At 37.7% G+C, this 24,816-nt stretch overlaps 1 protein-coding gene across 16 annotated transcripts in view; it reads right to left on the bottom strand.

The window, feature by feature from the left end:
* Positions 1-24,816, bottom strand: part of nrxn1a (neurexin 1a) — a 1,334,105-nt gene that overhangs the window by 558,296 nt on the left and 750,993 nt on the right. For 13 of the 16 annotated variants that reach the window (XM_052010794.1, XM_052010792.1, XM_052010793.1 and 10 more), the window contains 3 exons: positions 23,498-23,671; positions 14,657-14,683; positions 14,129-14,248 (listed from right to left, as the gene is read on the bottom strand). In XM_052010794.1, the coding sequence (XP_051866754.1) occupies positions 14,129-14,248; positions 14,657-14,683; positions 23,498-23,671 (321 nt within the window). The remainder of the gene's footprint in view (positions 1-14,128; positions 14,249-14,656; positions 14,684-23,497; positions 23,672-24,816) is intronic. The other 3 variants (XM_052010799.1, XM_052010806.1, XM_052010802.1) reach the window with 1 other exon arrangement.

The following is a 24,816-nucleotide window of genomic DNA, read 5'->3' as shown; positions in this document are numbered from 1 at the left end:
TGAAGTTCAAGAGCCACTCATACATTCACAGTTTCAACTTCTACATCTGGGAAGAAAAGGACATATCAGGAAATCTCAAAGACACTATTATTGTGACCATCTACAAGAAGACAATTCTGATTGCTGTAACTATTGAGAAAGTCATCACTAGGAACCTTTCTAATCATTCCCTCCCAGTGGCTGACGAGTTGTTCTCCAAATCATTGTGCAGATAGTGTAGATATTGTCCATGTGGAGGCACTGTGGACTTGATTGTCAATGCACAGCAATTCCAAGAGAAATGCTGGTAGCAGCACCGTTCACAATACATGGTCTTTTATTAATTTCACTTAATTTTTTGATTCCACTATTGAGAAAGCCTGTGGAGAATGTGGCTTCCCTGGTAATTTCATCTTCTTTCATCTTTTGTACAATGGCATGTAAGCTGTAATTTTACCTAATGAGTCTACAACTGACTCAATAGCCAGCTAAGGCTGTGACAGCAAATACTGTTTTAATCTTTCCTGCAACAATACCGCAGCTCACCTTCAACAAGTTTCCCTTTGCATTGAAACTAATCTGCAAAACAAGTGTGAAATCATTCAACCTAGGTGTCCCCACTCCAGAGCCAAGGTCACTTTGACCTCAGTCACTGAGCTGCAGTATGCAAATGATCCTTGCCGATGTGCATGTTTGGAGGCCAAGCTCCAAATCAACTTAAACTAGTTTGACATGCCTTTGGGAAATGCGAGGAAGCCAGAGCACCCAGAGGAAATCTACCTGTTCACGGGGAGAATGTACAAACTTCACACAGACAGCACCAGGGGCCAGGATTGACCCTGGGTCATTGGCACTGTGAGGCAGTGGTTCTCTAGGCTGCACCACTTGCTGAACAACTGCACCAATCTCTGTGCATTTGTGTAGTATTAAAAAAATGATTAGAGTGCCTCACAGATCTGCTTCCATCAGCCTACATAAAGAGGGTTTCAGCATTTCTTCTACCTTTGACACATGTGATGTTGTCTCCAGTCTGTCCTGTAATTAACCTCTTTCTTACCAAACCCTGACCTGTCCTGTGATTGTCCTCTTTCTTCCCCCAGCCTGATCATCCAGTCCTGCATTCTTTCCGCTATCGTAATAATATAGAACCTACTGTCATCACCTCATCCTCAATACTCATCTCCATGACAGGGCCTCTTCTGCTCCCCAGCCTTCTCCAGCCCAATTCCTGGACTGTCCAGGGATTGCAACAGTCAAGAGCCCGTTCATGAGAGTCCTCAGCTGTGTGCACTTTTCATAGGTTTACCCCAAGTAACAGGCTAAGCTTAGGTGAAAAATATTATGAGCCTATAACTAAATTTAGCCATTCTGCTTGTCTCTGGTCTCACAAGTATTCCTTTACATCACCTCACTCCTCCTGCTTCTTCATCTGATTTTCTCTCAGAAGCCAGTTTGTTTCCATTCTAACAGAGCTGAATATATAGCCAAATACATTACAAAAAACATAAACAAAATAGTTGACTTCTGAGAAATTAAACTTACCCAATTGGCAAAATGGGTGACAGCAAACTACTGGCCTATTTTACACCCTTCCTGATCTTTATCTCCATTGAAAATGTTAAACAAACTGCTGATTTAAGATAATAAACCATTGCAAAAGTTAAAATTACATAGAGTTTTACAGTGATCATGAAAATAGTTCAAATTTCTAATCCTAACACGAAAAACATTAGTTAATTTTACCGATATATTTACACTTTAAATATAATTCCAATTTGGATTGTCAAGAAGATTTGTTTAGACCTTTGAAACTCTTTATTGACTGGGGATAAAGTGATCGATTATCAATGTTGGCCTAGAAGGTTTCCGGCATGGGAAAGTCACATTAAAATATAACATAGAACAGTGCAACACAGGAACAGGCCCTTTGGCCCCACCATGTCTGTGCTGACCATGATACCAATCCAAACTTATCCCATCTGCCTGCTCATACTCTATATCCCTCTATCCCCTACCTGTTCACATGCCTGTCTAAATGCCTCTTAAACATTGCTATTGTATCTACTTCCACCACGTCCCCAAAGAGCAATACCTCACATTTGTCCAGGTTAAAGTCCATCTGACATTTATCGCCATATATTTCTAACAGGTCTATATCCTGCTGAATCCTTTGACAACCTTCCTCACTATCCACAACTCTGCCAATTTTTGCGTTGTCTGCAAACTTAATAATCAGCCCACATTTTCATCCAAATCATTTATATATATCACAAGCAAGAGGTCCCAGCATTAATCCTTGCAGAACACCACTGGTCACAGACCTCTAGTCAGAAAAACTCCCCTCCACCACTACCCTCTGCCAAGCTAATTTTTAATCCAGTCTATCAAGTCTCCATGGATTCCATGTACCTTAATCTTCTGGATCAGCCTACCATGAGGGACCTTGTTGAATGCTTTATTGAAGTCCATGGAGACAACACCCACTGCCCTCCCCTCATCAATCATCTTCATCACCTCCTCAAAAAACTCAATCAAGTTTGTAGGACCTCACCTCATGATCTCACCTGCACTAAGCCATGCTGACTACCCCTAATAAATTGATGCTTTTCCAGTTGATCCTATCCCTAAGAAACTTCTCCAATAATTTCCTTACCACTCACGTAAGGCTCACCAGCCTATAATTTTCTGGTTTGTCTCTATTGCTCTTCTTAAACAGAGGAACAGCATTGGCTATTCTCCAGTCCTCTGCAATTTCATCTTGTGGCTAAAGAGGATACGAAGATCTTGTCAAAGCCCCAGCAATCTCTGCTCTTGCCTCTCTCAATATCTCATCAGGCCCTGGGGTCATCCACCTTAATGTTCTTCAAGAGCCCCAATACCTACTCCTCCATGATATCAACATGCCCTAGATTTTATCAGCATACCCCTCCCTGACTTTGCTGTCCTCCATATCCTTCCCCTCGGTGAATACTGATACGAAGTACTCATTTATTACCTCGCCCACTTTCTCTGGTTCCAGGCATAGTGGTGCTGCCCTTTCCCTAGTTAACCTCTTGTTTTTAATGTATGTATAAAATGCCTTGGGATTCTATATAAACCTACTCACCAAGTCCATGTGATGTATAGCAGACCAAGAGCAACTTGTAAAATTCCATTGCATGTGAGGCAAAAGGCATTGTGCATGACAGGATAGACCCACATGTTTAATGCATACAAAATCCTTTCTTTAAATTGTTGTGAGAATGTTGGTGCATCAGGCTAGGGAAAAGGATCTCAAAGATAATGACATTGAATCATAGCGGGAGGCTACCATCAGTTCCATGGATATGTCTGGGTTAGGAATGCAAAAAGAAATAGAATTTGAGATGTAATTATGGGGGGTGGCAATAGAGTCGGGATTTGTGGTGGTGGGGATTTTGGACCTTTGGGAGTGTTACAGCAGGGATCACATTTGAATTTAAGGCATCAACTTGCATTTGGTTCCCACTGCAGACTTTCATGGGCTGGGACTGGTTAGGTAAGTCACATTCAATGATAACAGAGCCAGACCTAATGTTCACAGAGAAGGGCTGCTTCAGTGTGACTGGGACGTAGTTTCTCCAGTATGAACCAGCATTGCAAAAGACATGGCTGGGCATGCATTGTAAATCACAGGATACCATTGTGCATGTTTAGATTCATTCCTAAAACATGCAGGAGTGAATTTTATGCACAGAGGAACTGGAAGGAAAACTGCAAACTTTGAATATATGCGATAAATATAATGTGACTAATTCTCTTTTAATATTCCACAATGGTACACATAAATTATTGCCCAATATGCTTGATTTTTTGGGCATTATTTATATTATGTGACCAGTTAACATGAAACAAAAAGAAGTTTGATCACAATTCTCCCTGCTATGAGAACTGACTAAAGGCAAGAAAATGAGATTAAAAACTGTACTGATATAGAATGAGTAAAGGCATTCCTTTTGATAAAGTCCTAAGGGCATATCCTGTTGGCTCAGAATTGCCGCCTATGTTCCCCTATGCCTGCACTCATTTTCTTTGGATGTGGAGGGCCTCTCTTTGAGCAATGACAAGGGCTTTAGGATGGTTCAATGAGGAGGATCCATCCCCTAATGCCCCTGACAAGCTTTGATGGCTGGCAAAGTTGGAAGAGGAGGCTTGCTGGCTCTAAAAGCTCTAATTGATTTCCCATGGTTTTTAAATGGCTCTGAAGTCAATTAAATTAAAATGATTAAAACAGAAGAAAAATTCCCTAAAACATAAAACCCATAAATAATTTAAAAAATCATTAAAGCAAAATAATGAACAGTAACCTACCTTCTCTTTTGCCTCCTAATCTTTTGTCATATAATCCCCATTAAAATTAATGGAGTCTCAGATCCTGTGGAGTCCAAAATTGGAGGCGACTGGCAGATTCAGCCTTTCAATCAGAACAATAATTCCCAGACTAGTACATTTCACAGTGTTAACATGAAAGCCTGGGTCTTATTGCAGTTTTAACTGCTGATTGCCGGTGACTGTGACTGGAACCATCAGCTGCCACCAGTAAGATCTGGCCTGTTGCCTTTCTGGGGGAGAAAGTAATGATAGAAAGACAACATCTGGTTTATAAAATACACCTATCATATGATGCCGGCAGTGTCAAATGATCAATTTCATTTCCATTAGTGAGAATTTACAATTCTCCAAAATGGCAAAAGCCACCTGTGTATTTGTAATTAAAATTAAATTCAAGTAATGATCAAATGAAAAATAATGTGACCAACATTTGTGTTTTAAACAGAACACAAAGTGGAAAATCATTATACACAGAACTGATTGCACTTGAGAGAGAAGCTGGCACAGCTCAGCATCAGCATCAAGGAGCTGGTGGTTCCCCTTGCTTGGCAATACAAACAGAAGTGCATCAGGGTATCATATTCCTTATCACATTTTTATCTAGATAAAACACCCACTGGCATCTTATTGAGTTATTATGACCCCAATAATATATTTAATGGTGCACTTTGTATATACACCAAGTGTTTGTAACATTCCTCTGAGAAATACTTATTTTAGAATGATACAAAAGCCACTTGTAGAGGAGCTGTTCATGTAATTTACATGACAGAGCACAGTTAAAGAAATTAAGTGTGTTTTGGAGTCATTGTTATATACTCCACCTGAGGGGAGGGATAAGTAATTTACATTGATAGAACAGAATCACAGCATGGTTACAGCTTGAAAGTAGGCCATTCAACCCATTGGGTCTGAAATAGCTCAGAAGAACAATTGCAAGTAGAACTGGTAGAACCCCACAGACCAACACATTCTTTCCTTTCAGAATCATAACTGGCCCCCTTCTGAACTTGCCGTGTACTCTTGACTCAAGCAAACGCTCTGCAAAAAAAACGTTTCCTCATGTCACTGATGGTTCTTCTGTAAATCAGTTTCATTCTATGTCCTCTAGTTCTTAACTCCTTTCACCAATTGGCACAGATACGTTTAAATTCCTCTATCAGGTCTCTTCACAACTTCCTCTATTCCATCAAGAACAACCCTAGCTTCTCTATTTGCATGACAAAGGCACTGCTACCCTGGAATCAGTCCTGCAAGTCTCTTCTGCACTCTCTCCAAAATCTTCACATCTTCCTTAAAATGTGGAATTCAGAACGGAACGCAATACTTCTGTTGTGGTCAAAGGAGTATGTTATAAAGGCTCATCATAACTTTCTTGTTCTTGTAATCTATGCCCCTCTATAGATAAGGCCCAAATATCCCTTAAGATTTTTAACCATTTTCAAAAAACTATGTACTACACTCTATTCCTGGTCTCCTTTTACAATTGGGCCCTCTGTTTCATGTCGTCTCTTCTCATTATTCTTAGTAACATACAACATTTCAAATTTCTCAGCAGTTAATTTCATCTGTCACCTATGTGCCTAATCCAACCGCTTGTTCACATCTCCTTGAAATGTTATTTTCTTACTCCTTGTTCACTATACCTCCATGTTTTGTATTATTGGCATTTTTGGAAATTATGTCCTAATCCTAATGCTAACCCCTGGGGAATTCCACTGTACGGTGAATGCCCTCCAGTCAGACAAAACACTTTTCACTACTGCTCTCTGCTTCCAGTGTCTATCCATGCTGCTGCAGCTCCAATTATTCCATGGCCTTCAATTTTGATGGCACTTATTTTGTGGCATCTCATCAAATGTCTTTTGGAAGTCCATATATATCACATCAACCCTCACTGTTTATAAGCACAAATTGCCTTTAACAAATCCATGCTAGATTTCTCTTTGTGAAATTATTGTATTCACAAATGTAGGGGAAAGCAACATCAGACAATGTTGCTAAGCATAAGAGACTTGACAGTACAAGATTAACTCGAGAATCGTTTCAGAGGAATTAAATGTAAGGTGGCAAGAAATTCACAGGGATGCGTCAGCATGACACCTCAGTTAAGTTCAACCAGCAGCTTATTAAGTGCTTATTATCTCAGTGCCTCAGCAATCTCTTGGTTTGTTTAGTGTCTTAGAGAAACATCTTTCTCATGAACAGAACATTGACATCAACTGCATAACATGATTGCCATGGGACCAGTCCTTCACATTCATCAGATCAACACAGAAAGGTTATCTCAGTCCAAGGTGTATCACTGAAGTCATCGGCCATTGACTCTCTCCTGACACTGGTGAACATTGATCCCTAGATGTGAGAAAGGAATCTCTGTTGCTCACTTCATTGATTGTATCTGTGTGGATCCATCACATCCGATTCACCAAAGGATGAAAGTGTTGCCAAGAACAAATCAAGATAACAACATTTTAACAGCAAGAAATAATGGAGTTCATAATGGAACAACAATTATGGCTTGAGCACATAAATTATCACTGATTCCAAGGAATCAGTACCTGGACTCAGCCTTCCAGTCAAAATTTAAATAGCCCTGTACTGGAAATTAATTGTTTTTCATACAGAGGGTAGTGGGGGATACAGAACGAGCTGCCAGAGGAAGTGGGATGAGGCAGGTAGAATTAAAAGACTTTGGACAGGTTCATGGATAGGAAAGGTTTAGAGCAATATGGGCCAAATTCAGGCAAATGGGATTAGCTTGGTTGGTATGGATGAGTTGGGCCAAAGGGCCTGTTTCCACACTGCTTAACTCTATGACTTTCCCTATAACTCAAACAAGGAAGATCTGTGAAAGTATGGAAATAAACTTTACTTTAAAACATCATAGTTAAACGCAGCTCATTCCCCCCTCCCCCGCCAAATGTTTTGAGTTCTGTTTGTGAATTATGAAAGCAATAATCATGTGTTCATGAAGGGGAATATTAGAAGTGCAGCCTACATTCTAAGGGGCAGAAGTCTAAGAGTTCCAAGCAAGGCAGTTAAGGGATTATTTTGAAAAATGCAATTCCCCAGTATTTTTAAATATATCCACCAACTAATTACAAGCAATACAGAATACACTTGTTCACTATTTGAAAGCATAGAAGACATGCAATCATCATGCAATCATCTATGCAAGATTGAACAACGTGACTCAATAAGCAGGTGCCTCTGCAAACTCCAAGTTTTAGGATACAGAATAATCATAAAAAGGAAATTTCTGTTGTGCAAGGAAGGGAATGCAGTACCTGGCATTGATCTGTACCAGTAGCTGCCATTGTACTGTTCACTGGTAATGTAACACAATGTAAGAGAGTTAATGCTTAGTTGAAACCTGATGTCAAAATCATTTGAAATACCACATCAGCAAGTTGGTCCACAATGAAAACACAAAGATTTATTGTGAAAACAAATTTAAGACATTTGCATTAGCTGACAAGTCCTGCTAAATCTATTTGATTTGTATGCTTCACTACGAGTGGTAGGTTTTACCCTAATGTACTCAGAAGCAATCAGGTGAAAGTTTTTTTTCAACATGAGGGAAGTTTTTTTCTTCTACCTTAACTGATGTGCATTCAATCTTTTCATTGGCTTGGCCGTGGATCATTTCAACTTGGAGCACAAAATTCAAGGTAAATTACCATCTACTTTGGTAATCACAGGTCAACTATGGCCAGTCGCAATCATGCTCCTAAATATATCACCATGGAGACAACAGAGGCTTTCCTGGTTCCACAATCCCTGGTATTTCAGGCAATTGTATGGTTTGCATGTGTAATGTAATTCATTTTTATCCTGATAATCAATATTAAACATTGCTTATAGGAAAGTGGCCCAATAATATGCACAAGTGTGACTAACATTTTCAGTGTAATGCACTGACTCCAGTCAGTGCATTATTCTGACTGTAAGCAGAAACAGGTATATGACAACTGTGCCCTCCGAAGGACCCCTGAAACTCTGGTATGGTTAGCACTGAAGGATAGCGTGGAGTATGATCTCAATTTAAATACCTGAACTGTGACCCATAGATTTTGGCCTCAATTTTTAAAATTAAGTTTATTTATCCATTATTTTCACAAGAGGTTTTAATCATTGTTATTGCATACTGGTGTGCTAATTAGTAACAGTCCAAAGTATGAAAAAAATCAAGGGTACAAAAATTAAACTTTAAATTCTATCAACATGTGACACTCCTTTGTTTAACCCCTAATTAATTCCATATTATATCCCTGTAAAAACCAAGGTGGTTCTTTGTGTATAATGTATAAATAAAACCTTATTTTAATTTTATATACACACTTAATAATCAAATCATATCAAAACTTTTGCACAGAGTGTGAAAATTAAGGAATAAAAGTAAGGCCAGGGCTTTTTGACATTTATTTACAATTGTTCCACCTAATGGTTTCTGACAAATCTTCAAAGGTAACCAGTTAGTTTATGTCAAGACTTCCATGGTTCCTGAAATAACTCATTTTATTGAAGTAACCATATTTTAATCAACAGAAATTTCTTATATAAATAGGGTAACTCCTGATTTATATATTTTCCGTTCACCTGAGTGTGTGACTTAGAATATCTACGAGGACCAAGGAAGTTGCTTTAAAATTTCGTTTAATATTGTTCTGTGATAAGATTCTAAATAATGCTGGGTGATTGTTAACTATTGAAATGGGGAAATGTGCATTTATTAAATATGCACATTTCCCAAGAACTGAAAATAATTGTCAACCTGTGTGTCTGGTTAGACCAAAAATGTAATCCTATTGTGTCTGATTTTGCAAGCAAGCACATACCGCACGCTATAGTCAAACATTTCCAAAGGTATTATTCTGTGAAATTCCCACAGAATTAGATTGAACTTTGCATGCAAGGAAAAAAAGCTTTTTTTTTTATATTATTAGAAATTGCCTTCTTTGTTATTAAAAGTATATAAATATTGATATAACATTGTGGAATATAGACAAAAAGCCTACTGTTTAAATGAGCAGCAGTGCCATCTGGTGGAAATAACCTAAGTGGTAACCATGAGTCCTCGAAAGGCTCAGTTAGTAAAAAATTCAATGTATTTGAAATTCTGGATTTAATTATATATGTATACACACACATAAGTAAGCAGAAGAGATTTTGAAAATTAATATTTTTATACAATGGACAGATAGCAATCCTTAACAATAATTATGATTTAGTCATAGCAATGCATGAATGGTTTCCTTTTCTAACCGCATGTTATGCGAAAACATAATGAATCACAAAGAGGCAATGGAGAACTATTAATGCATATCCATCCTTTTATTTTACTCTCTATAAGTAGCCTATGCATATCATGTATTTACTGCTTTCCTTTTTGAAAATAATTATTTATTGTTTCCCAATCTAATTTCTCTCCAGGTTTTCTGAGTCTCTTTGGTTTCTAGAAACTATATTATTGGCATTACATCCACTTGTTAAGTTGAAGAAGATGTCACTCTCGACTCAATTCATTAGAATCTTGTGCCCTTTCTTCCACTAAATGGCTGCACTAGATTAACTTCTGGAATACACTGATGGTCACGTAATTCTTCAATATTGCCTTGAACATCTCTTGCAGGAATAAAGTGACTTATATCTACACTTCTAACTCTGTCTTCTATTTTCTCAATATATCATTCCAGCATTTCATTTTTGAGTGTTAGAGTTATCTGGTGGTGTCAACATACAAATTCTGCCCCATTGTTTAAAATATCTCTCTCTGCCTAGCTTGTATCAAAATTTGGTTTTTGTTTCAACTTTTCTTCTACTCTCACTTCAAGGTTTGGCTGAATTAAGCTCAATTATGATGAGTCTTCTACCTTTGTAACTCCAAGATTGTAACCTGTTGTGGAATGTGGCATTGTTCCATAGTTGAGCCAAATGCTTGCTAATCAATGTCTCATTATAAAACCTGAGTACCCTCATAACACCCTTGTAATATTTGCTTCTTCACTGCTTCTTTCACAATTCTCATGATCTTTAGCTCTGGATAATAATGCAAAATAAGCATGTATTTAATATTACTTCATTTCATAAGGGACTCAAATAGAAACTGAACAAAACTGGGAACCTTTATCCAAGACTATATCATCTGGTCGACCATGGCATGCGAAGATGGATCAACAAATCTCAGTCTGTTTTTCAAGGCTCAATCCGCTCAAATCAATCCACTTCAAGTGGCTATGAATACTAGATATCACCACATAATCATCATGGTAATCTTTGGAAAGTCTCATTGGCCATTTCCCCACTCTGTAAAGAGGTCTTTGCTTGTTTAGCTTTGTAATTTTGAATGTTTTCAAGTGCCTTTGGCTTCATAATTTCTTCTGTCTTCTCTTTGACTGGTTGCAATCCATTTGTAACAGCTTTTAGCCCAAGATGAACTACTACTGTTGATTAGAGTACACATTTGGTCCTTTGAGACTTAAATTTATTTGTGTAGCCATCTCAATACTTCTAAAATCAGGACATATGCCCTTTATGGCTATTACTGCATCATCTAGAATGAATAGACAGTGATCTTCACCTTGTAATACCTTGCCACGTTAAGCTAAAGATTATCAGAGCCAATTTCAACCATAAGGTAATTTTGTAGATTGAGTAAAGACGTTAATGTCTGTTTGTTATCAAATATTGTTGATTCACCTTTTTATATATCTGAATATCTGACAGTCTGAGAAAATGTTGGCTTCTGCCAACTTTGCATGTAGATCCCGTGAGGGGAAAGTGTCAACATTTGCTTGTTCACTGTCACCTTATATTCACCACATAGTTGAGCAGTTTTTGTCTGCTTCAATTACTATGACAATTGGTGTTGCCAGTCACTCTGATTTTTCTTCACTAGAACTCCAATTTGCCAACCAATGTCTGTCCATCAGAATATTCAGCAACAAACATTTGCAGTTCTATTTGCTGACTGTTGTGATACATTTAATGTTTCACCTGGCCAATATATGAACTAGGAGCAAATGTAGATCAGCCTTTTCCACCATTCAATAAGACCACAGCTGATTTGATTGTAACCCCAACTTTGCAGTCCTTTCTACCCTCATTAACCTTTCATCCTCTTGATTATTAAAACCCTTATATACCTGTCTTAAAAATATTCAAAGACTCGGCTTCCACCGGCCTTTGCTGAAGCTTCAATGACTTACAGCCCTCAAAGAGAGAGAAAAAGAATGCCTTTTCTCTGTCTTACACGGGTGACCCCTTATTTTTAAACAGAGAAGCCTATTTCTAGATTCTTCCATAAGTGGAAACATTCCTTCCACGCCCCTCAGGATCCTGCAACTTTCAATCAAGTCTCCTTTCACTCTTCTGAACTCCAGCGGATACAATCCTAGTCTGTCCATTTTTCCTCGTAAGACAATTCACCCATTCCAGGTGTGAATTCAGTAAAACTTAGAGTCATAGAGACCTACAGCATGGAAATAAGCCAGTCCTACATTAATCCCAATTTTTAATCACCACACATTTGCATCATCTTCCCCTAGATTCTACCACTCACCAACAAAATAGAGGAAATATACAGTTGCCAATTCATCTACCAACCTTCATACATTTGGCATGTAGGAGAAAACCAGAGCAACTAGAGGAAACCAACATGATCGCAGGGAGAACATGCAAACTCCACACAGGTAGCACCCTAGGTCAATATTAAACCTCTGAACGACGTGCAGTCTCCACTGTTGGTGTAAAGCTAAAGATCCATTTATTTACAAAGTGTATCTGGACCCTTCACTCAGTACAATCAAGAATTGCCCCTCGACTCAGTGCTGAGTAGTAACTTTAATGAAAATGTATGATTTCACCATGAAATTTAGTGATCAGCATCAGATACTGAAGTGTACACATGCTTTTGTCTCAATACCTGCAATTATCACAAATGTCACATTGGCCATGCTTTATTTGAAATCACTGGAATAGTTTCTCTTAATGGTGTAAACGTCATTATCCTGTTAGCTCACTAATTACCCAGACATGCACCTAAGAATTGTAATTTTCCATCGGGTGGTCAAGGATAGAATCATCTCTTGAATGCAGAACTAAGACTGGAATCCTCAGAGTCAGGTGGATGACTGGGTCCCACATGGTAAACTGGTCCAGAAGGTTAAGACACATGGGATACAATGCAAGCTGGCTAATTGGATCAAAAATTGGCTTGGTGATAGGAGGCAGAGAGTAGTGGTGGGAGAATGCTTTGCTGACTGGAAATCTGTGAGCAGTGGTGCACTTGCAGGGATCATTGCCAGGACCCCTGTTGTTCATGATACATTTTAACGACTTGGATGTGAATGTAGGAGGTATGGTTAGTAAGTCTGCATATGACATGAAAGACAGTCGTGTTGTGGATAGCAAGGAAAGTTACAGCAGGATATAGATCATGTGGAAAGTTGGCAAATGGAATTTAATCCCAACAAATGCAAGGTGATGGATTTTAGGAAGTCAAATAGGTGCAGGACATTTACAGTAAATGATACATAGCTGAGGAACAGAGGAACCATAGGGTTCAAACATATAGTTCCCTGAAAGTGGCAAGACATGTTGATGGGATGGTGAAGAAGGCATGTGACATGCTTGCCTTTATACCATGGAGCAAAGAATATAAAAGATGGGATGTTGCAAGTTTACAAAACACTGGTTAGACCGCACTTGGAGTATTGTATACCGTGCTGTGATCACCACATATAGGAAGGGTGTGGTTGAGCTGCAGAGAGTGCAGAGGAGATTCACCAGGATGTTGCCTAGATTGAAAGTCTTTTGTTATGAGGAGAGATTGAATAGGCTATCTTTGTTGACCTTGGAGTGAAGGAGGCCAACAGAACTGTGGAAAATTAAAAGCGGCATAGATAGGGTGGATAGTCAGAATCTTTTCCCATGGTAGGGGTATCAAAAACAAGAGGGCATACATTTAAAGTGAGAGGAAGGAGTTTTAAAAGGGATTTGAAGGATTTTTTTTTACACAAAGAATAGGTGATATCTGGAATATTGCCAGAGGAGATGGTGGAGTCAGATACAAATCATTACATTTAAGAGACATTTAGGCAGGCACTTACCTCGGCAAGGCTTAGAAGAACACAAAACTAACTTAGGCAAATGGTATTAGCATAGATGGGCAATAAAAGGTTGGCATGGACATGGTGGGCTGAAGGGCCCATTTCTGTACTGTACAACTCTAAACTCTATGACTGTATTGAGGATAAAAAGAAAGGAAATGAGACAACGGTATTTTGAAAGGAACATTTCGTTATCAGTTGCAAACAATACATTGGCCTGTCAAGCTGAAACATTCCTCCAATGCATTACACAGGACAATAAGGTGCCTCATTAAATCCAACAAACTCCTGGCTTCACCGCTGCTTCTAATTTAACTTACTTTACCATAAGATGCTCAGAAAGACACTTAAGCAATATCAAATTAATAAAGTGACTATACGAAATTTGTGCAGAATTTTGCCACATATAACACAAACAAATATTACTCTTAGACAATTAAACTCAGCAGATTTATTACCAAGTGCTGTTATCTGCACCTGAAACAAAGGATCAGCAGTATCTTATATATATTTCTGCATTTGATTCTGTACTTCATAATCCACTTCTTTATAAAATGAATGCCTGTATAATGAATTATCACACAAATCATTCAGCTTTCATCTGCATCATAATCTGTCATACCAATTTTATAGCATTGCTTTAACTTCAGAAGCACAATGCATTCTGAACATAAATATGTACTTACGGTCATTGCACAAAGTGCCAATATACGAGGTCATAGTGCAGTCACAGCTGAAGCCATCCCACTGTTGCAGGCAGACACCTTGGTTTCCACAAGAATCCTCTTGACAGGTCGTACTTGGCCCTGAGTCAGAACATACAAAAACGTGCATTTTTGCCAAAGCCTATTGTTAGTTCTACAATGTTAAACTTTGCATGCTTTTTGTCAATTGTAAACTTGACAAAGGAAGGAACATGTTTAGGTTGGGTGTTAGAATGAGTGAAAGAACTTGGACATTTCTAAACAATTACTAATAGAAATTAGAATTTTAGGGATATGCAAACAAATGTATTCAACATACTAAAATAACTAATAAAAACATTCAAGACTGAAAGTCCCATGATAATAAGCAATACTTTTTCAAAAATGCTTATTGATTCTGAAATTTTGACTTGAAAATAATCGAGTTCCAAAGCAGATAAATGTTGTTTGTATGTATATTGCAAAGACATGGTTTTCAGTCTTGTTTTGTACAAACACACAGCTATCTACCTTGCAAGTCAGCTTTCATCAATGCAACTTTGCCAGCAAAATAAAAGCAAAATATGTAAAAGGTTAGTAAGCAGTAGTGGCATGTTAGCAAACATTAGAAAAAATTCAGAGCAAACATGCTGCTATAAAGGAGAGAAAGATGCAATAAGAAACAAAAGATATGATAGCAGCCCTTTACCATCTATAAGCAAGCCAGAAACAATAAGTTATATACTGCCATCAGAATGATATACTCTGCCATAGCACTGTAATAATTAATAACATAGAAGAAAATTATTTGGTAAGGCAAGCATGACTAAACTACATACAAAGAAAATTACTCACCTTAAGGTACAACATTACATGTTTCTAAATTGTTATGATTCATGTAACATGGTGTAAAAATGGTCACTAAAGGAATACTTATTCCATTCATGGCACTTCTACACAGATCTTGTGTTGACCCATTCTTGTGCCCTCCTTAAAATGATCATCATGTGGCCATTTTGATTTTGTTTTACAAAAGAAAAGCAATTACAAATGTTGATTGAAATAGGTTTCACTAAATTATATTTTTAAATTATTTTGAAAACATTGTTTACCTTTTCACCTCTATATCAGAAGATTGTAGGGATACCTCAGAATAGGCTTTAATCTTGGCCAAAATTGAAGTTATTGGGAGATTGCTGCACTCTTTGTGATAAAGTATTATGCCTTCTCTGTTTTAAAAGTTTATGCAGTGTAATGCAGCAAATTCTCCAATTTCTCCCTCATCAACGCCTTTGTCAAAAGAACCCTCATCTCTTGTGATATGTGATATGTTTATAAGTATAATTATTCATGAAGTCAGAGAAATTTACAACATAGCATCCAGGCCAGTCAAAAAGAACTGGTCAGCCCAATCCTGTAGTCTTGTAGGTTATAGACCATGAACTTATTCAAGTCAGCACCAGTTACTTGGCAGGAATGTAGAAGATATTATCCAAAACTTGGTAAGTTTTGATGTGACAAATCAAGTTTAGAGTGTATAAATTAGAGGGAGTTGATTGGAAATGAGAATTTTCAGGCTATGAGGTAACAATAGATAAAGTGACAGGATGCTGCATGTTACCAAAATGGCTGAGCTGATATCCCCACAGTCATGAAGAAGGTGTGTTGCATGTTCAGCCTGGCAGCATAAGAAAGACATCCAAGCTCTCAAAGTAGAGCAGAGGAAAATACAACTATTAATACTGATCTCTAGTATTAGGGGATGAAATTTTACAAACGCTTGGCTGATCAGCCTCAAAAAGATGTAACAGAGGAGGCATGTTTCAAACACATCACAGAGATGGAGTAAGAGAACACAAATTCTGTGATTTAAGAGATCAGGTTAGGCTACAATTCAGAAAACATTTCTTCATCCAGAGTACTTTCAACAGTAAAAAAGTAAGATTCTTTGCTGAAGCTCAGACATGAGATTCATTTAAGGTAAAGCCAATGCAGAGCAGCAGCAACATGAGAAGTTTTCTATCAAGTCACATCATTGTTCCTCATCGTTACTGGAATCTCCTACCTCTGGGTGAAGCCATTCACTCAGTGGTAGGATTTGCAACTTTAATTCAAAAAGTTGTACCTTCAAACTCATCTCATTACTTTCGACATAATCCAGAACACCCAGCTTTTACTTGTGTGAGTTCCAAAACTGCATTCTAGTGGTAGAAAGGCACTGTAGGGGGGGGGGGGGGGGGGGGGGGAAATGAAAGGGCTGAAAAAGTGAGATAACTACAATTTTCTTTCTTTTAATACCATCCAGGGATCACCATGGATGGGCTGTAATAGTTTGAAGAACAGTCCCTCCAACCATTTTCTCAGGGAAAATGACAAAATTAATAATTGATGATTGAAGCTTGTAAGCATTGCCCACAACCTGAGAACAAATACTAGGATACCTTAGGTTTGGTATTCCAGAAGAATGAAATTAATTGCCAGAGTGTTCTTTATCAAAACCTATTTCTGGTCCTTGTGAGGGGCATGGCCCTAAGAATTGCATTAGGCTTGAACTGGAATAAAATCGCAGTGCAGTCTCTGCTACATGCACCTATTGAAGTCAGTCACAGAGAACTTACACATTAGTGCCATTTGTTTATTTCCAGTGAGCTGAGAATATCAGTTGTAAGCTTAAAGGTTAAGCAAAACTAACTAGCTCAGATGCATGCAAGTAAGTGAGTCAATTGGCAAGGAAAAAGCAATGTAATGTAGACTTGATATAAAAGTATCAAGCAGAAATATTGTTCCATCTGATCCTATAATAAGCTAAGTAACAGATCTCTGAGGGTGGTGTTGTACAGCAGTTTGCTAGGGCACTTTTGTTTTACTGGTGCTAAATGTAAGGCCCATTCTCCTGTATGCTTCAGTGAATGAGTCAATGATGACATGGGCTTGAACTCTGAACATGTATTTGCAAACAACATCTGCATATTGTAGCTGGACAAGTGAAGATGAAGCAAACTTGCTTCTTGAGTGAGGTTACATAGACTGAACAGGTCCCATTAGTACTGTAGATTAGCTGCACTCTAGAGGCAAACTTGTGAGTTCAACATTGCAGTGAGAAAGATTGTTGAAGCAATGATGCAACCCAGCTTGACACCAGTCTGCAATGAGCTCAGGTCTTTTGTGGACTCTGATTAAGGGCAGAGCTTGCATGACATCATGCAGCAAACATAGGATGGAGACAAATTTCCATGGGCAGCTAAATTCCACAGTTTCTCAAATGATAGATTCATAGTACTTTGTAAGGTCAAAAAAGGTATGTGTGGTGATTACTACTGCATCCTGTATTTCTATCGAAGTTGTTGTGTAGTGAAGTCCATGTCCACTGTGCCTCTAGAAGGATGGAATCTGTAGTGAGGTGCAGAGGGCAGATCTTCAATCCCTGCCAAGAGGCAGTTGAGATAATTCTAATAATGACTTTTATGGTGCCCGACAGCAGGAAGAGCCCCCTGTAACGATCACTGTTGGATTTTTCTCCTTTTGTGTGGGTGGTTAATAACACAGTATCTCTGAGGTTCCCTGGAATGTCCTCCTCTTCCCCGGCATGGGAGGTGAGATTACACATTTGTGACTGAAGCTAGTCTCTACCAAGTTTTAGAACTTCAGCAGGGATACTGTTCCTATGCTCTTGTTGCTCAGAAGATTTCTTGACTTTTTGTTGATCACCTGTTGTGGGGAGGCTGGACTTGATATTTTGTTGTAGAACACTGCCTCAAGTTAGCAAGAATAAGAAAGCAGCAAGGCTGAGTTGCCCCCAATTGTTCATTTTGTGGTTAAAATCAGATCTTGCAGATTATGCCATCAAGGAATTTTAAACTTTAACAAATAAACCATTTAAGTGTGAGAAAAGTGGTGTTTGTGTATACTTAATTAGAGATCAGATGAAAGTTGATGGATCCATAAACCAAATTGGTTAAGGACTGTTGAAAGGAATTGATATAATTCAAAGAAATAACTGATGCGTGGAAACCCTGGAGTTAATGGAATGCATCAGTGATGAGTCATTAGTTGTTGCACAAACTGCATATTTAATTGTAATTGAGGATTAATGATTAAAATGCAAGAATGCCTTAAAAGGAGAATTTGTGTTAGACCATGTGATGGTATCTTGTTCAAAACTATGGGAAGGTTGGATGCAAAGGGGCAATTTTCTTGATTCCCCCATCCCAGAATTCATGGCATAGCCTGGATGATGGTAGGACCTTAGGCAATGCAGTGAGGAGGCTTCACAAAAATCTTTTTCAACCACCAGCCACTGTTTGCCAGCTCAAAGGTTGACACTCAGAAATAGTTAAAATATTAAATTGAAAATGAATATCTGAAAAGATAAAACAAAACTAAAAAGACATAAATATTTAAATAACTCCAAACATTAAAGTGAAAGGAAATACTTTAAACAAAATTTAAAGCAACTTTCCTTCCCTTTTGCACCCGAACAATCCCCACTGAAATGAATGTGACCCAGGATCCTACACTGGGTCTGTCTCAGTGCAGGATCCAAGTTGTGATTCCTTAGTCTAATGCAAGGAACTAGGCTCCACTGCTGGAGTTCAGCAAGACTTATGCTCCATTGTTGGACTTCATAGGCAGTGGTGGAGCAAGGTGATAGAGTTGGCCTCCAATTATGTTGGTTAGTTTGGACTACTATATTTCATAGCATATGCACTGATGTTAAGTCTTACTTCAGTTTCAATATCTGAACATTGATCAGAATTATTGGCTGAAGCCAGTATGATCCTGCCCAATAATTATGTGACAGAAGAACCAACCTAACATAAGCCAGAAAGTCACAAATGTTTTCAAGAATGGTCCAACGAGTGGAAAGGATGTTGCTTCCAGTTACAGTTGGTTGACAAATGAAGTAATATTTTATGTACTTCAGTCTTGAAACTTTGAGACAATACACTTAGACAACAATGCTAACTTGAAAAAGGTAAACACAAATCTGTTATAGCAATCTCTGACAGGCATTTCACTAATATCTGTGGAGTTTACTTTGTACAAAAGTGCAACCTATAGTATGTCAAACAGCTGAGTCTGGAAATTTGACAGGGCACCTTTGTCATGAGTTACCCTTGCCACCCTGGCAATTTGCAATCCAGTTTGTTGTTGGGCCACTCCCAGCAATAATATGTTCTTACCAAGGCCAGAGCATAACTTAATTAAATTACTTACTTTAATTCCTCCATCAGTTGCCCCAATCTTCCTGCCAGCGCCCATCCATCTATCCACCCTCCCCAAATCTCCACCAACCTCCACAATTCCCCTCAATGAAAGTCCGAGTGCAATTTCCCACACCTGCCTCATCCTTAGTTTTTCTAGTAATGATCATGAACACAATCCCAACACCAAATACCAAATGTTCGTCTTCCCATGATTCTACACCCAATCCCAAGAACCAAACATGACCACAAGTTTTTATGTCTCCTCTGTCCTCCTCCTATTTATTCCTCTTCCTGACAGATTAGTAGCCAATAACAAGCCTTCAGAATCCTCTGCTATTCGATACCAATCTGTGCCACCATCTTCTTTTGGCATCCACCCTATATCAAACATCAACTTTGTTCTCTCCATCCATCCCCCTGTGATGCAAATTTAAGCATGCCTCCTTTTTAAATACTTCCCAATTCTAAAGCAAGGTCATCAGCCTGAAACATTAACTCAAGTTTTTCCCTCCACAGATGTTGCCTGATCTGGAGAGAGTATTTCCAGCATTCACCATTTTTATTTCAGATGTCTACCTTCTACAGATTGCATTTGATTTTTGACAAAGTGTGGCTTCTCCTGCTTCTGGAAATCCCACCAAGGGTTGAGCTCACTTGCCACCCAACCTCCCCCATGCCCCTGCCTCCCCCTCTCCCAGCACACATCCCGTCAGTGTCACAAAACTTCTTAAAGCCTGACCTTCCAAGCAGTAGGTTGCACATTTTCAGCCACAAGAAATCTTCCTACATTAAATATTAAGTCTGAAGACTTAGCTCACGGCAGAATTTTTTATCATAGAATGGAAGTCAATACTCAAAGAAAGAACTATACAGCACACCAATCAATAAACAATTCTAGTGGATAAGTGAGAAAGTGAATTATCTCACTCGAGCATTTGCATCTTCCTGATCCTCACAGGAGGAAAAAAAGAATCAAACATGACCACATGGGAACATTGAAAGGAGAAATCACATTGAATACAAATGTAGCTCTTTTGAAAGAATCAGCATCACTTGTGATCTTCAGAATATTAGCCATGATATGTGAAGGACAATAACTTGCAGATCTATCCAAACTGTTAAATGTTACACACAAGTCATTGCAATAAAGATCATTCTCAATGTATAACTGTTAACCTTTGCTTGATAATACACATCATAAAATCAGCTTTACTAAACATCACTGAGCATCTTTCATTTGCCATTTGAAATAAAAAGCAATTAATAATGCATTTCTACACCCAGCCAAAATATTAAGTTTTCAGGTTTTCTCTTAGTCTCCGATCTCTTTTGTAATGTTTAGATCTCTGTATCCTCGCAATAAAACAAATTTTCATCATTGCAAGCTTACTTAACTATTTTGCATTCTATCAAATTAACGGAAGAAAACTATTCAATCGTGATACCTAATGCATCATCTATGCAGCTTTTCAATATGAATGGTTGTTTGAAGTGAGTGAGCAACATTATTGAGCTGAACCAGTTAGTTATATATCTGTAACAGCATATGTTGAAAACATCTCTTAGCAAAAAGCACAATGGCCTTAGGTAAGTATTTGGAAGCTGCTAAAATGGTTAATAATCAAACCGTGATGTCAGACCAGATATATCTATCTTTTATAAAGTTCAGGTACAATGCATCCAGAAATATTCACATATAATGAAAAAGAAATTGGGATCCAGAATTTCAGAATTCAATGACTCAATGAATACTAATAAGCACTGATCTCTTCTAAGATTAACTTAAACAGAAATTAGTCTCCACAACAATTGTGCAGTGATATTACACTCTGGAATATCACAAACAAATTCAGTGTTAAACAAGTTACTGCTTACATTCTGTGCATACTATTCCACAGAGTGATTCTAAGGCAATTGCAAAGTATCCAAGTTCTTTGATATCCAGCTGGAAAGGATGTTGTTCCTTTTCTGGATCAGAATCTGTGTTTTGCAATAAATTGCAGACTGGACCCATGAAAATAGACATTACAGCTCTTTGTGTAAGTTGATAATGGCTTAGCTAATTCCAATTCACTTTCTCATGTCTACTATTTAATTACCTGCATCTACATGCTAATCTTAATTAGTCAAAAGGCTCTTCCAAAATAATGGATAAGGAATTTCTTACAAAATATGTTAACTTCTGTGACTCACACTAAATATTCCACTTGGCAACAGCATCACTCATCTCTTCCCTAAGTACTCATCTCTAAGTATCGCTAAATCTTTTTATCTAGTAACGACTATATTCATCTGAACTTCAAAAATAACAATTGAGAATTCATTGTTAAAAGTACAGGAATAAATGAAAATTACAAATGTAAATGGTTAGATATTCCTGTTTTCATTGTTTCTGTGAAATATTCCTGTTTCAATATTCAACAGTCTCTTGTTAACTTAACTGGAATAGGTAAAATGATGCAACCTAACAGCTTCATGTGTATTTACATTTTATATGCTCTCCCTCTTCAGAGAAGGCTGGATACAGAAATGCATAATGGAGCAAACCTGCTTTATGAAGAATGACCTCAGAGTAAAGTCCCAGAAATAAGGGTGAATAAAAATAAGTGTGCAAAGATACAAGATTTCAACAAAAAAGAACAACAAAAAGTCGTACTGTAATGTTTTATGAATCTTTAAAAAATACATTATGTAAATCAATAAAGTTACAAAATGAAGCATACAAATTTTAGAACTGTTTAGCCTTTAGACTGTAAAAGATATAAATTTGTGTATATAGGATTATATATGAAGAGCTGAATTTCTTTGCTGCTGTTTGTTGAAATATGATTCAGTTATGTAAACACATATTCACTATATAATGTGATGTTTATTTATATTTTAATGGTCAATTCATGTTTAAACCATGTTAACTAACTTGTCCCAAACATACAATGGCCATATTTAATGAGACAGGACTTTTATTTCCATCCTATGCTCTGTCCCACTTTTTGGGATCATGGGTCATTAAGTTATCCTGTTGGTGCCTGTTGGAGCATCCTTCACTGGTTAGGGACAAAGGTGGGAGAAGGGAAGAGTATAAGTTTGTAGCACCTGCGCTATGGCATAAATGCATTAATTTAATTGATGACTACAGAATAATAAACTAGAGGCCTGTAATTCAACAATAAAAATGAAAGAATGTCTTTTTCTAAACAAAAAGTTAAATGCTGAGAAACATTATCATCACATTTCATGATTTGTTCATCATTACAATTAATCCAACATGCTCTGAATAATTCAGAAATATTGGTAAGTGATAAAAAGGTTGAGAACCATTAAAAATTGGACGTTGCCCTGAATCTACCCCCACTGATCCAGGCAATATGGTTTCTGGACCTAACCCAAATGGTAATTCAGCCACCACCCCAGGATGATGTTGACGAATTTAATACACATTAATAGAAGAGGAGTAATCTATTCATCTTATTCGAACAGCAAAATTATTACTCTCTTTAATGTTCCATAAGTGAATATTAATTTTATGATCAGGGTTAAGGAGATTATACTCACTTTACAAACCTCCCATTTATCACATCAGACTTTAATATTACCATAAAGAGAACAATGAATGGGGAATTAACACAAATATATCACAACTAAAATATCAGAAATAGACGAGTATTTCTAATTCTTTAAAATCAGAAATACTAGCCTATTTATTTTAAATTAACTCACAACTTCATCAGAAGTGGTGAAAATAACTTGATTTAAATGGATTAAATAATAACACTCTAATTTCTAACATGTGGTTTTATGTTCTGAATATATGGGGCAATAACATATGGAACATAAAGAAAAACTAAAGAAGGCAATCTGCCTTGAAACTCAGTCCATTACTATTTTGTTACCTAGTTTTAAAATACTAAATTCATTATTTTCACTATTTAAAATCACCATTTTTAGTAGTTTTCACTAAAAAAAAATCCTTGATTTAACTTAACAGAATACTGCAGGCAGGAACATGTAGAAAATTACCAGCACTCTAAAGGTTAAACATAACAGGGTAATAACAGGGTAAAACAAAAAAATGTCACAAATGATACTGCAATTGTTATTATCATGGTAGTATCTTTATAGAATAACGATGACTCATTTGGTTGTTGAGTGAGTGAATTAGTGATACCTTCACAGTCTCGCTCAATCTGCCCATTGCAATACAAAGCATCAGAAATGAGATCCGGAAGCCTTCCATTCAGGTCCACCGAAGCCAAACAGCCTTGAAATCCTTCCCTTGATGCCACCAGCTTTGGTAATGTTTTGTACATGTCTTTGGCAATCCCTCCAATATACAAGTCCCCTATGGATTATAGAAATACAAGTGCAATTAATACATGGAAGGTATAATGCTATCAGCATATTCATCAAAATTAGTAAGACTTGTTGTGGAAAGCTTACATTTTCATACAGGTGGTAAAGCAGGGAAATAGGTCCTTTGGCCCATTGAGTTCATGCTGACCATCAAGTACCCATTTACACTAATCTCAATTCATTCTCCCCATATCAACTACCCCCCCCCCCCCCACCCCCCATACCCCTCCACATTACAGTGGCTGAATAATTTACCAACACACACATCTTTGGGATGTGGGAGAAAACAGGAGTACCCAGGTGAAACCTACACAATCACAGGGAAAACATGCCAACTCCACATTGACAGCACCAGAGTTGTGAAGCAACGGGTCTAATAGCTTGGCCACTATGCTGGTTTATGTTCACGTTATGCTCACAATAGTATCATATTTTCTACAACAGAAATGCTGTGTGAAAATTCTGCTTGAACTTCAGGGGTAAACTAAGTAAATTAACTGACAGCATATATTTGGAGATACTAAGCATCTTTAGTGCAGGAAGATCCACAATAGACATGATCTTCGCTCTACCTCAGCTTCAAGAGAAGTGCAGGGAGCAGCAAACATCACTCTACCTTGCTTTTGTGGATCTCACCAAATTATTTGACAGCAGAAGAAGGAAGGGTTCCTTCTCAATACAGGAAAAAAAATTTAGACTCTGCCCAAAGCTTCTCAATCTCATTCTTTCCTTGATGATAACATACATGGCAGCATGCAGTTTAACAGCTTTACATCTGATGGTTTTCAGATGAAGAATGGGGTAAAAGACCGTTTTGGCCCCTACTGTGGAAGCTTTGTCCCTCTGCTCCAGATTTATGCTTTCCCTTCAGTTGTGGATGGAGTGTACCTTCACACATGATCAGATAACCAGCATTTCAATCTATTTAGACTGAAGTCAATAATAAAATTGCAGCAAGTCTTGATCAGAAAACCTATCTGTTCTGATGATACTGCACTGCTTCTCTGGACAGAAGATCAACTTCTGCAGCTCATGGATACTCTTTTCCATCCCTGCATAATATTCCCCTTTATCATCAGTGTAAAGGTATATTATTGTCAAAGTGTTGTGTCTTTACCCAGAACATGATTCTGA

This window comes from Pristis pectinata, chromosome 3, assembly GCF_009764475.1.
Source record: "Pristis pectinata isolate sPriPec2 chromosome 3, sPriPec2.1.pri, whole genome shotgun sequence".
Taxonomy (NCBI): domain Eukaryota; kingdom Metazoa; phylum Chordata; class Chondrichthyes; order Rhinopristiformes; family Pristidae; genus Pristis; species Pristis pectinata.
The sequence above is the reverse complement of the archived record's forward strand: the minus strand, read 5'-3'. Positions and strand labels throughout refer to the sequence as shown.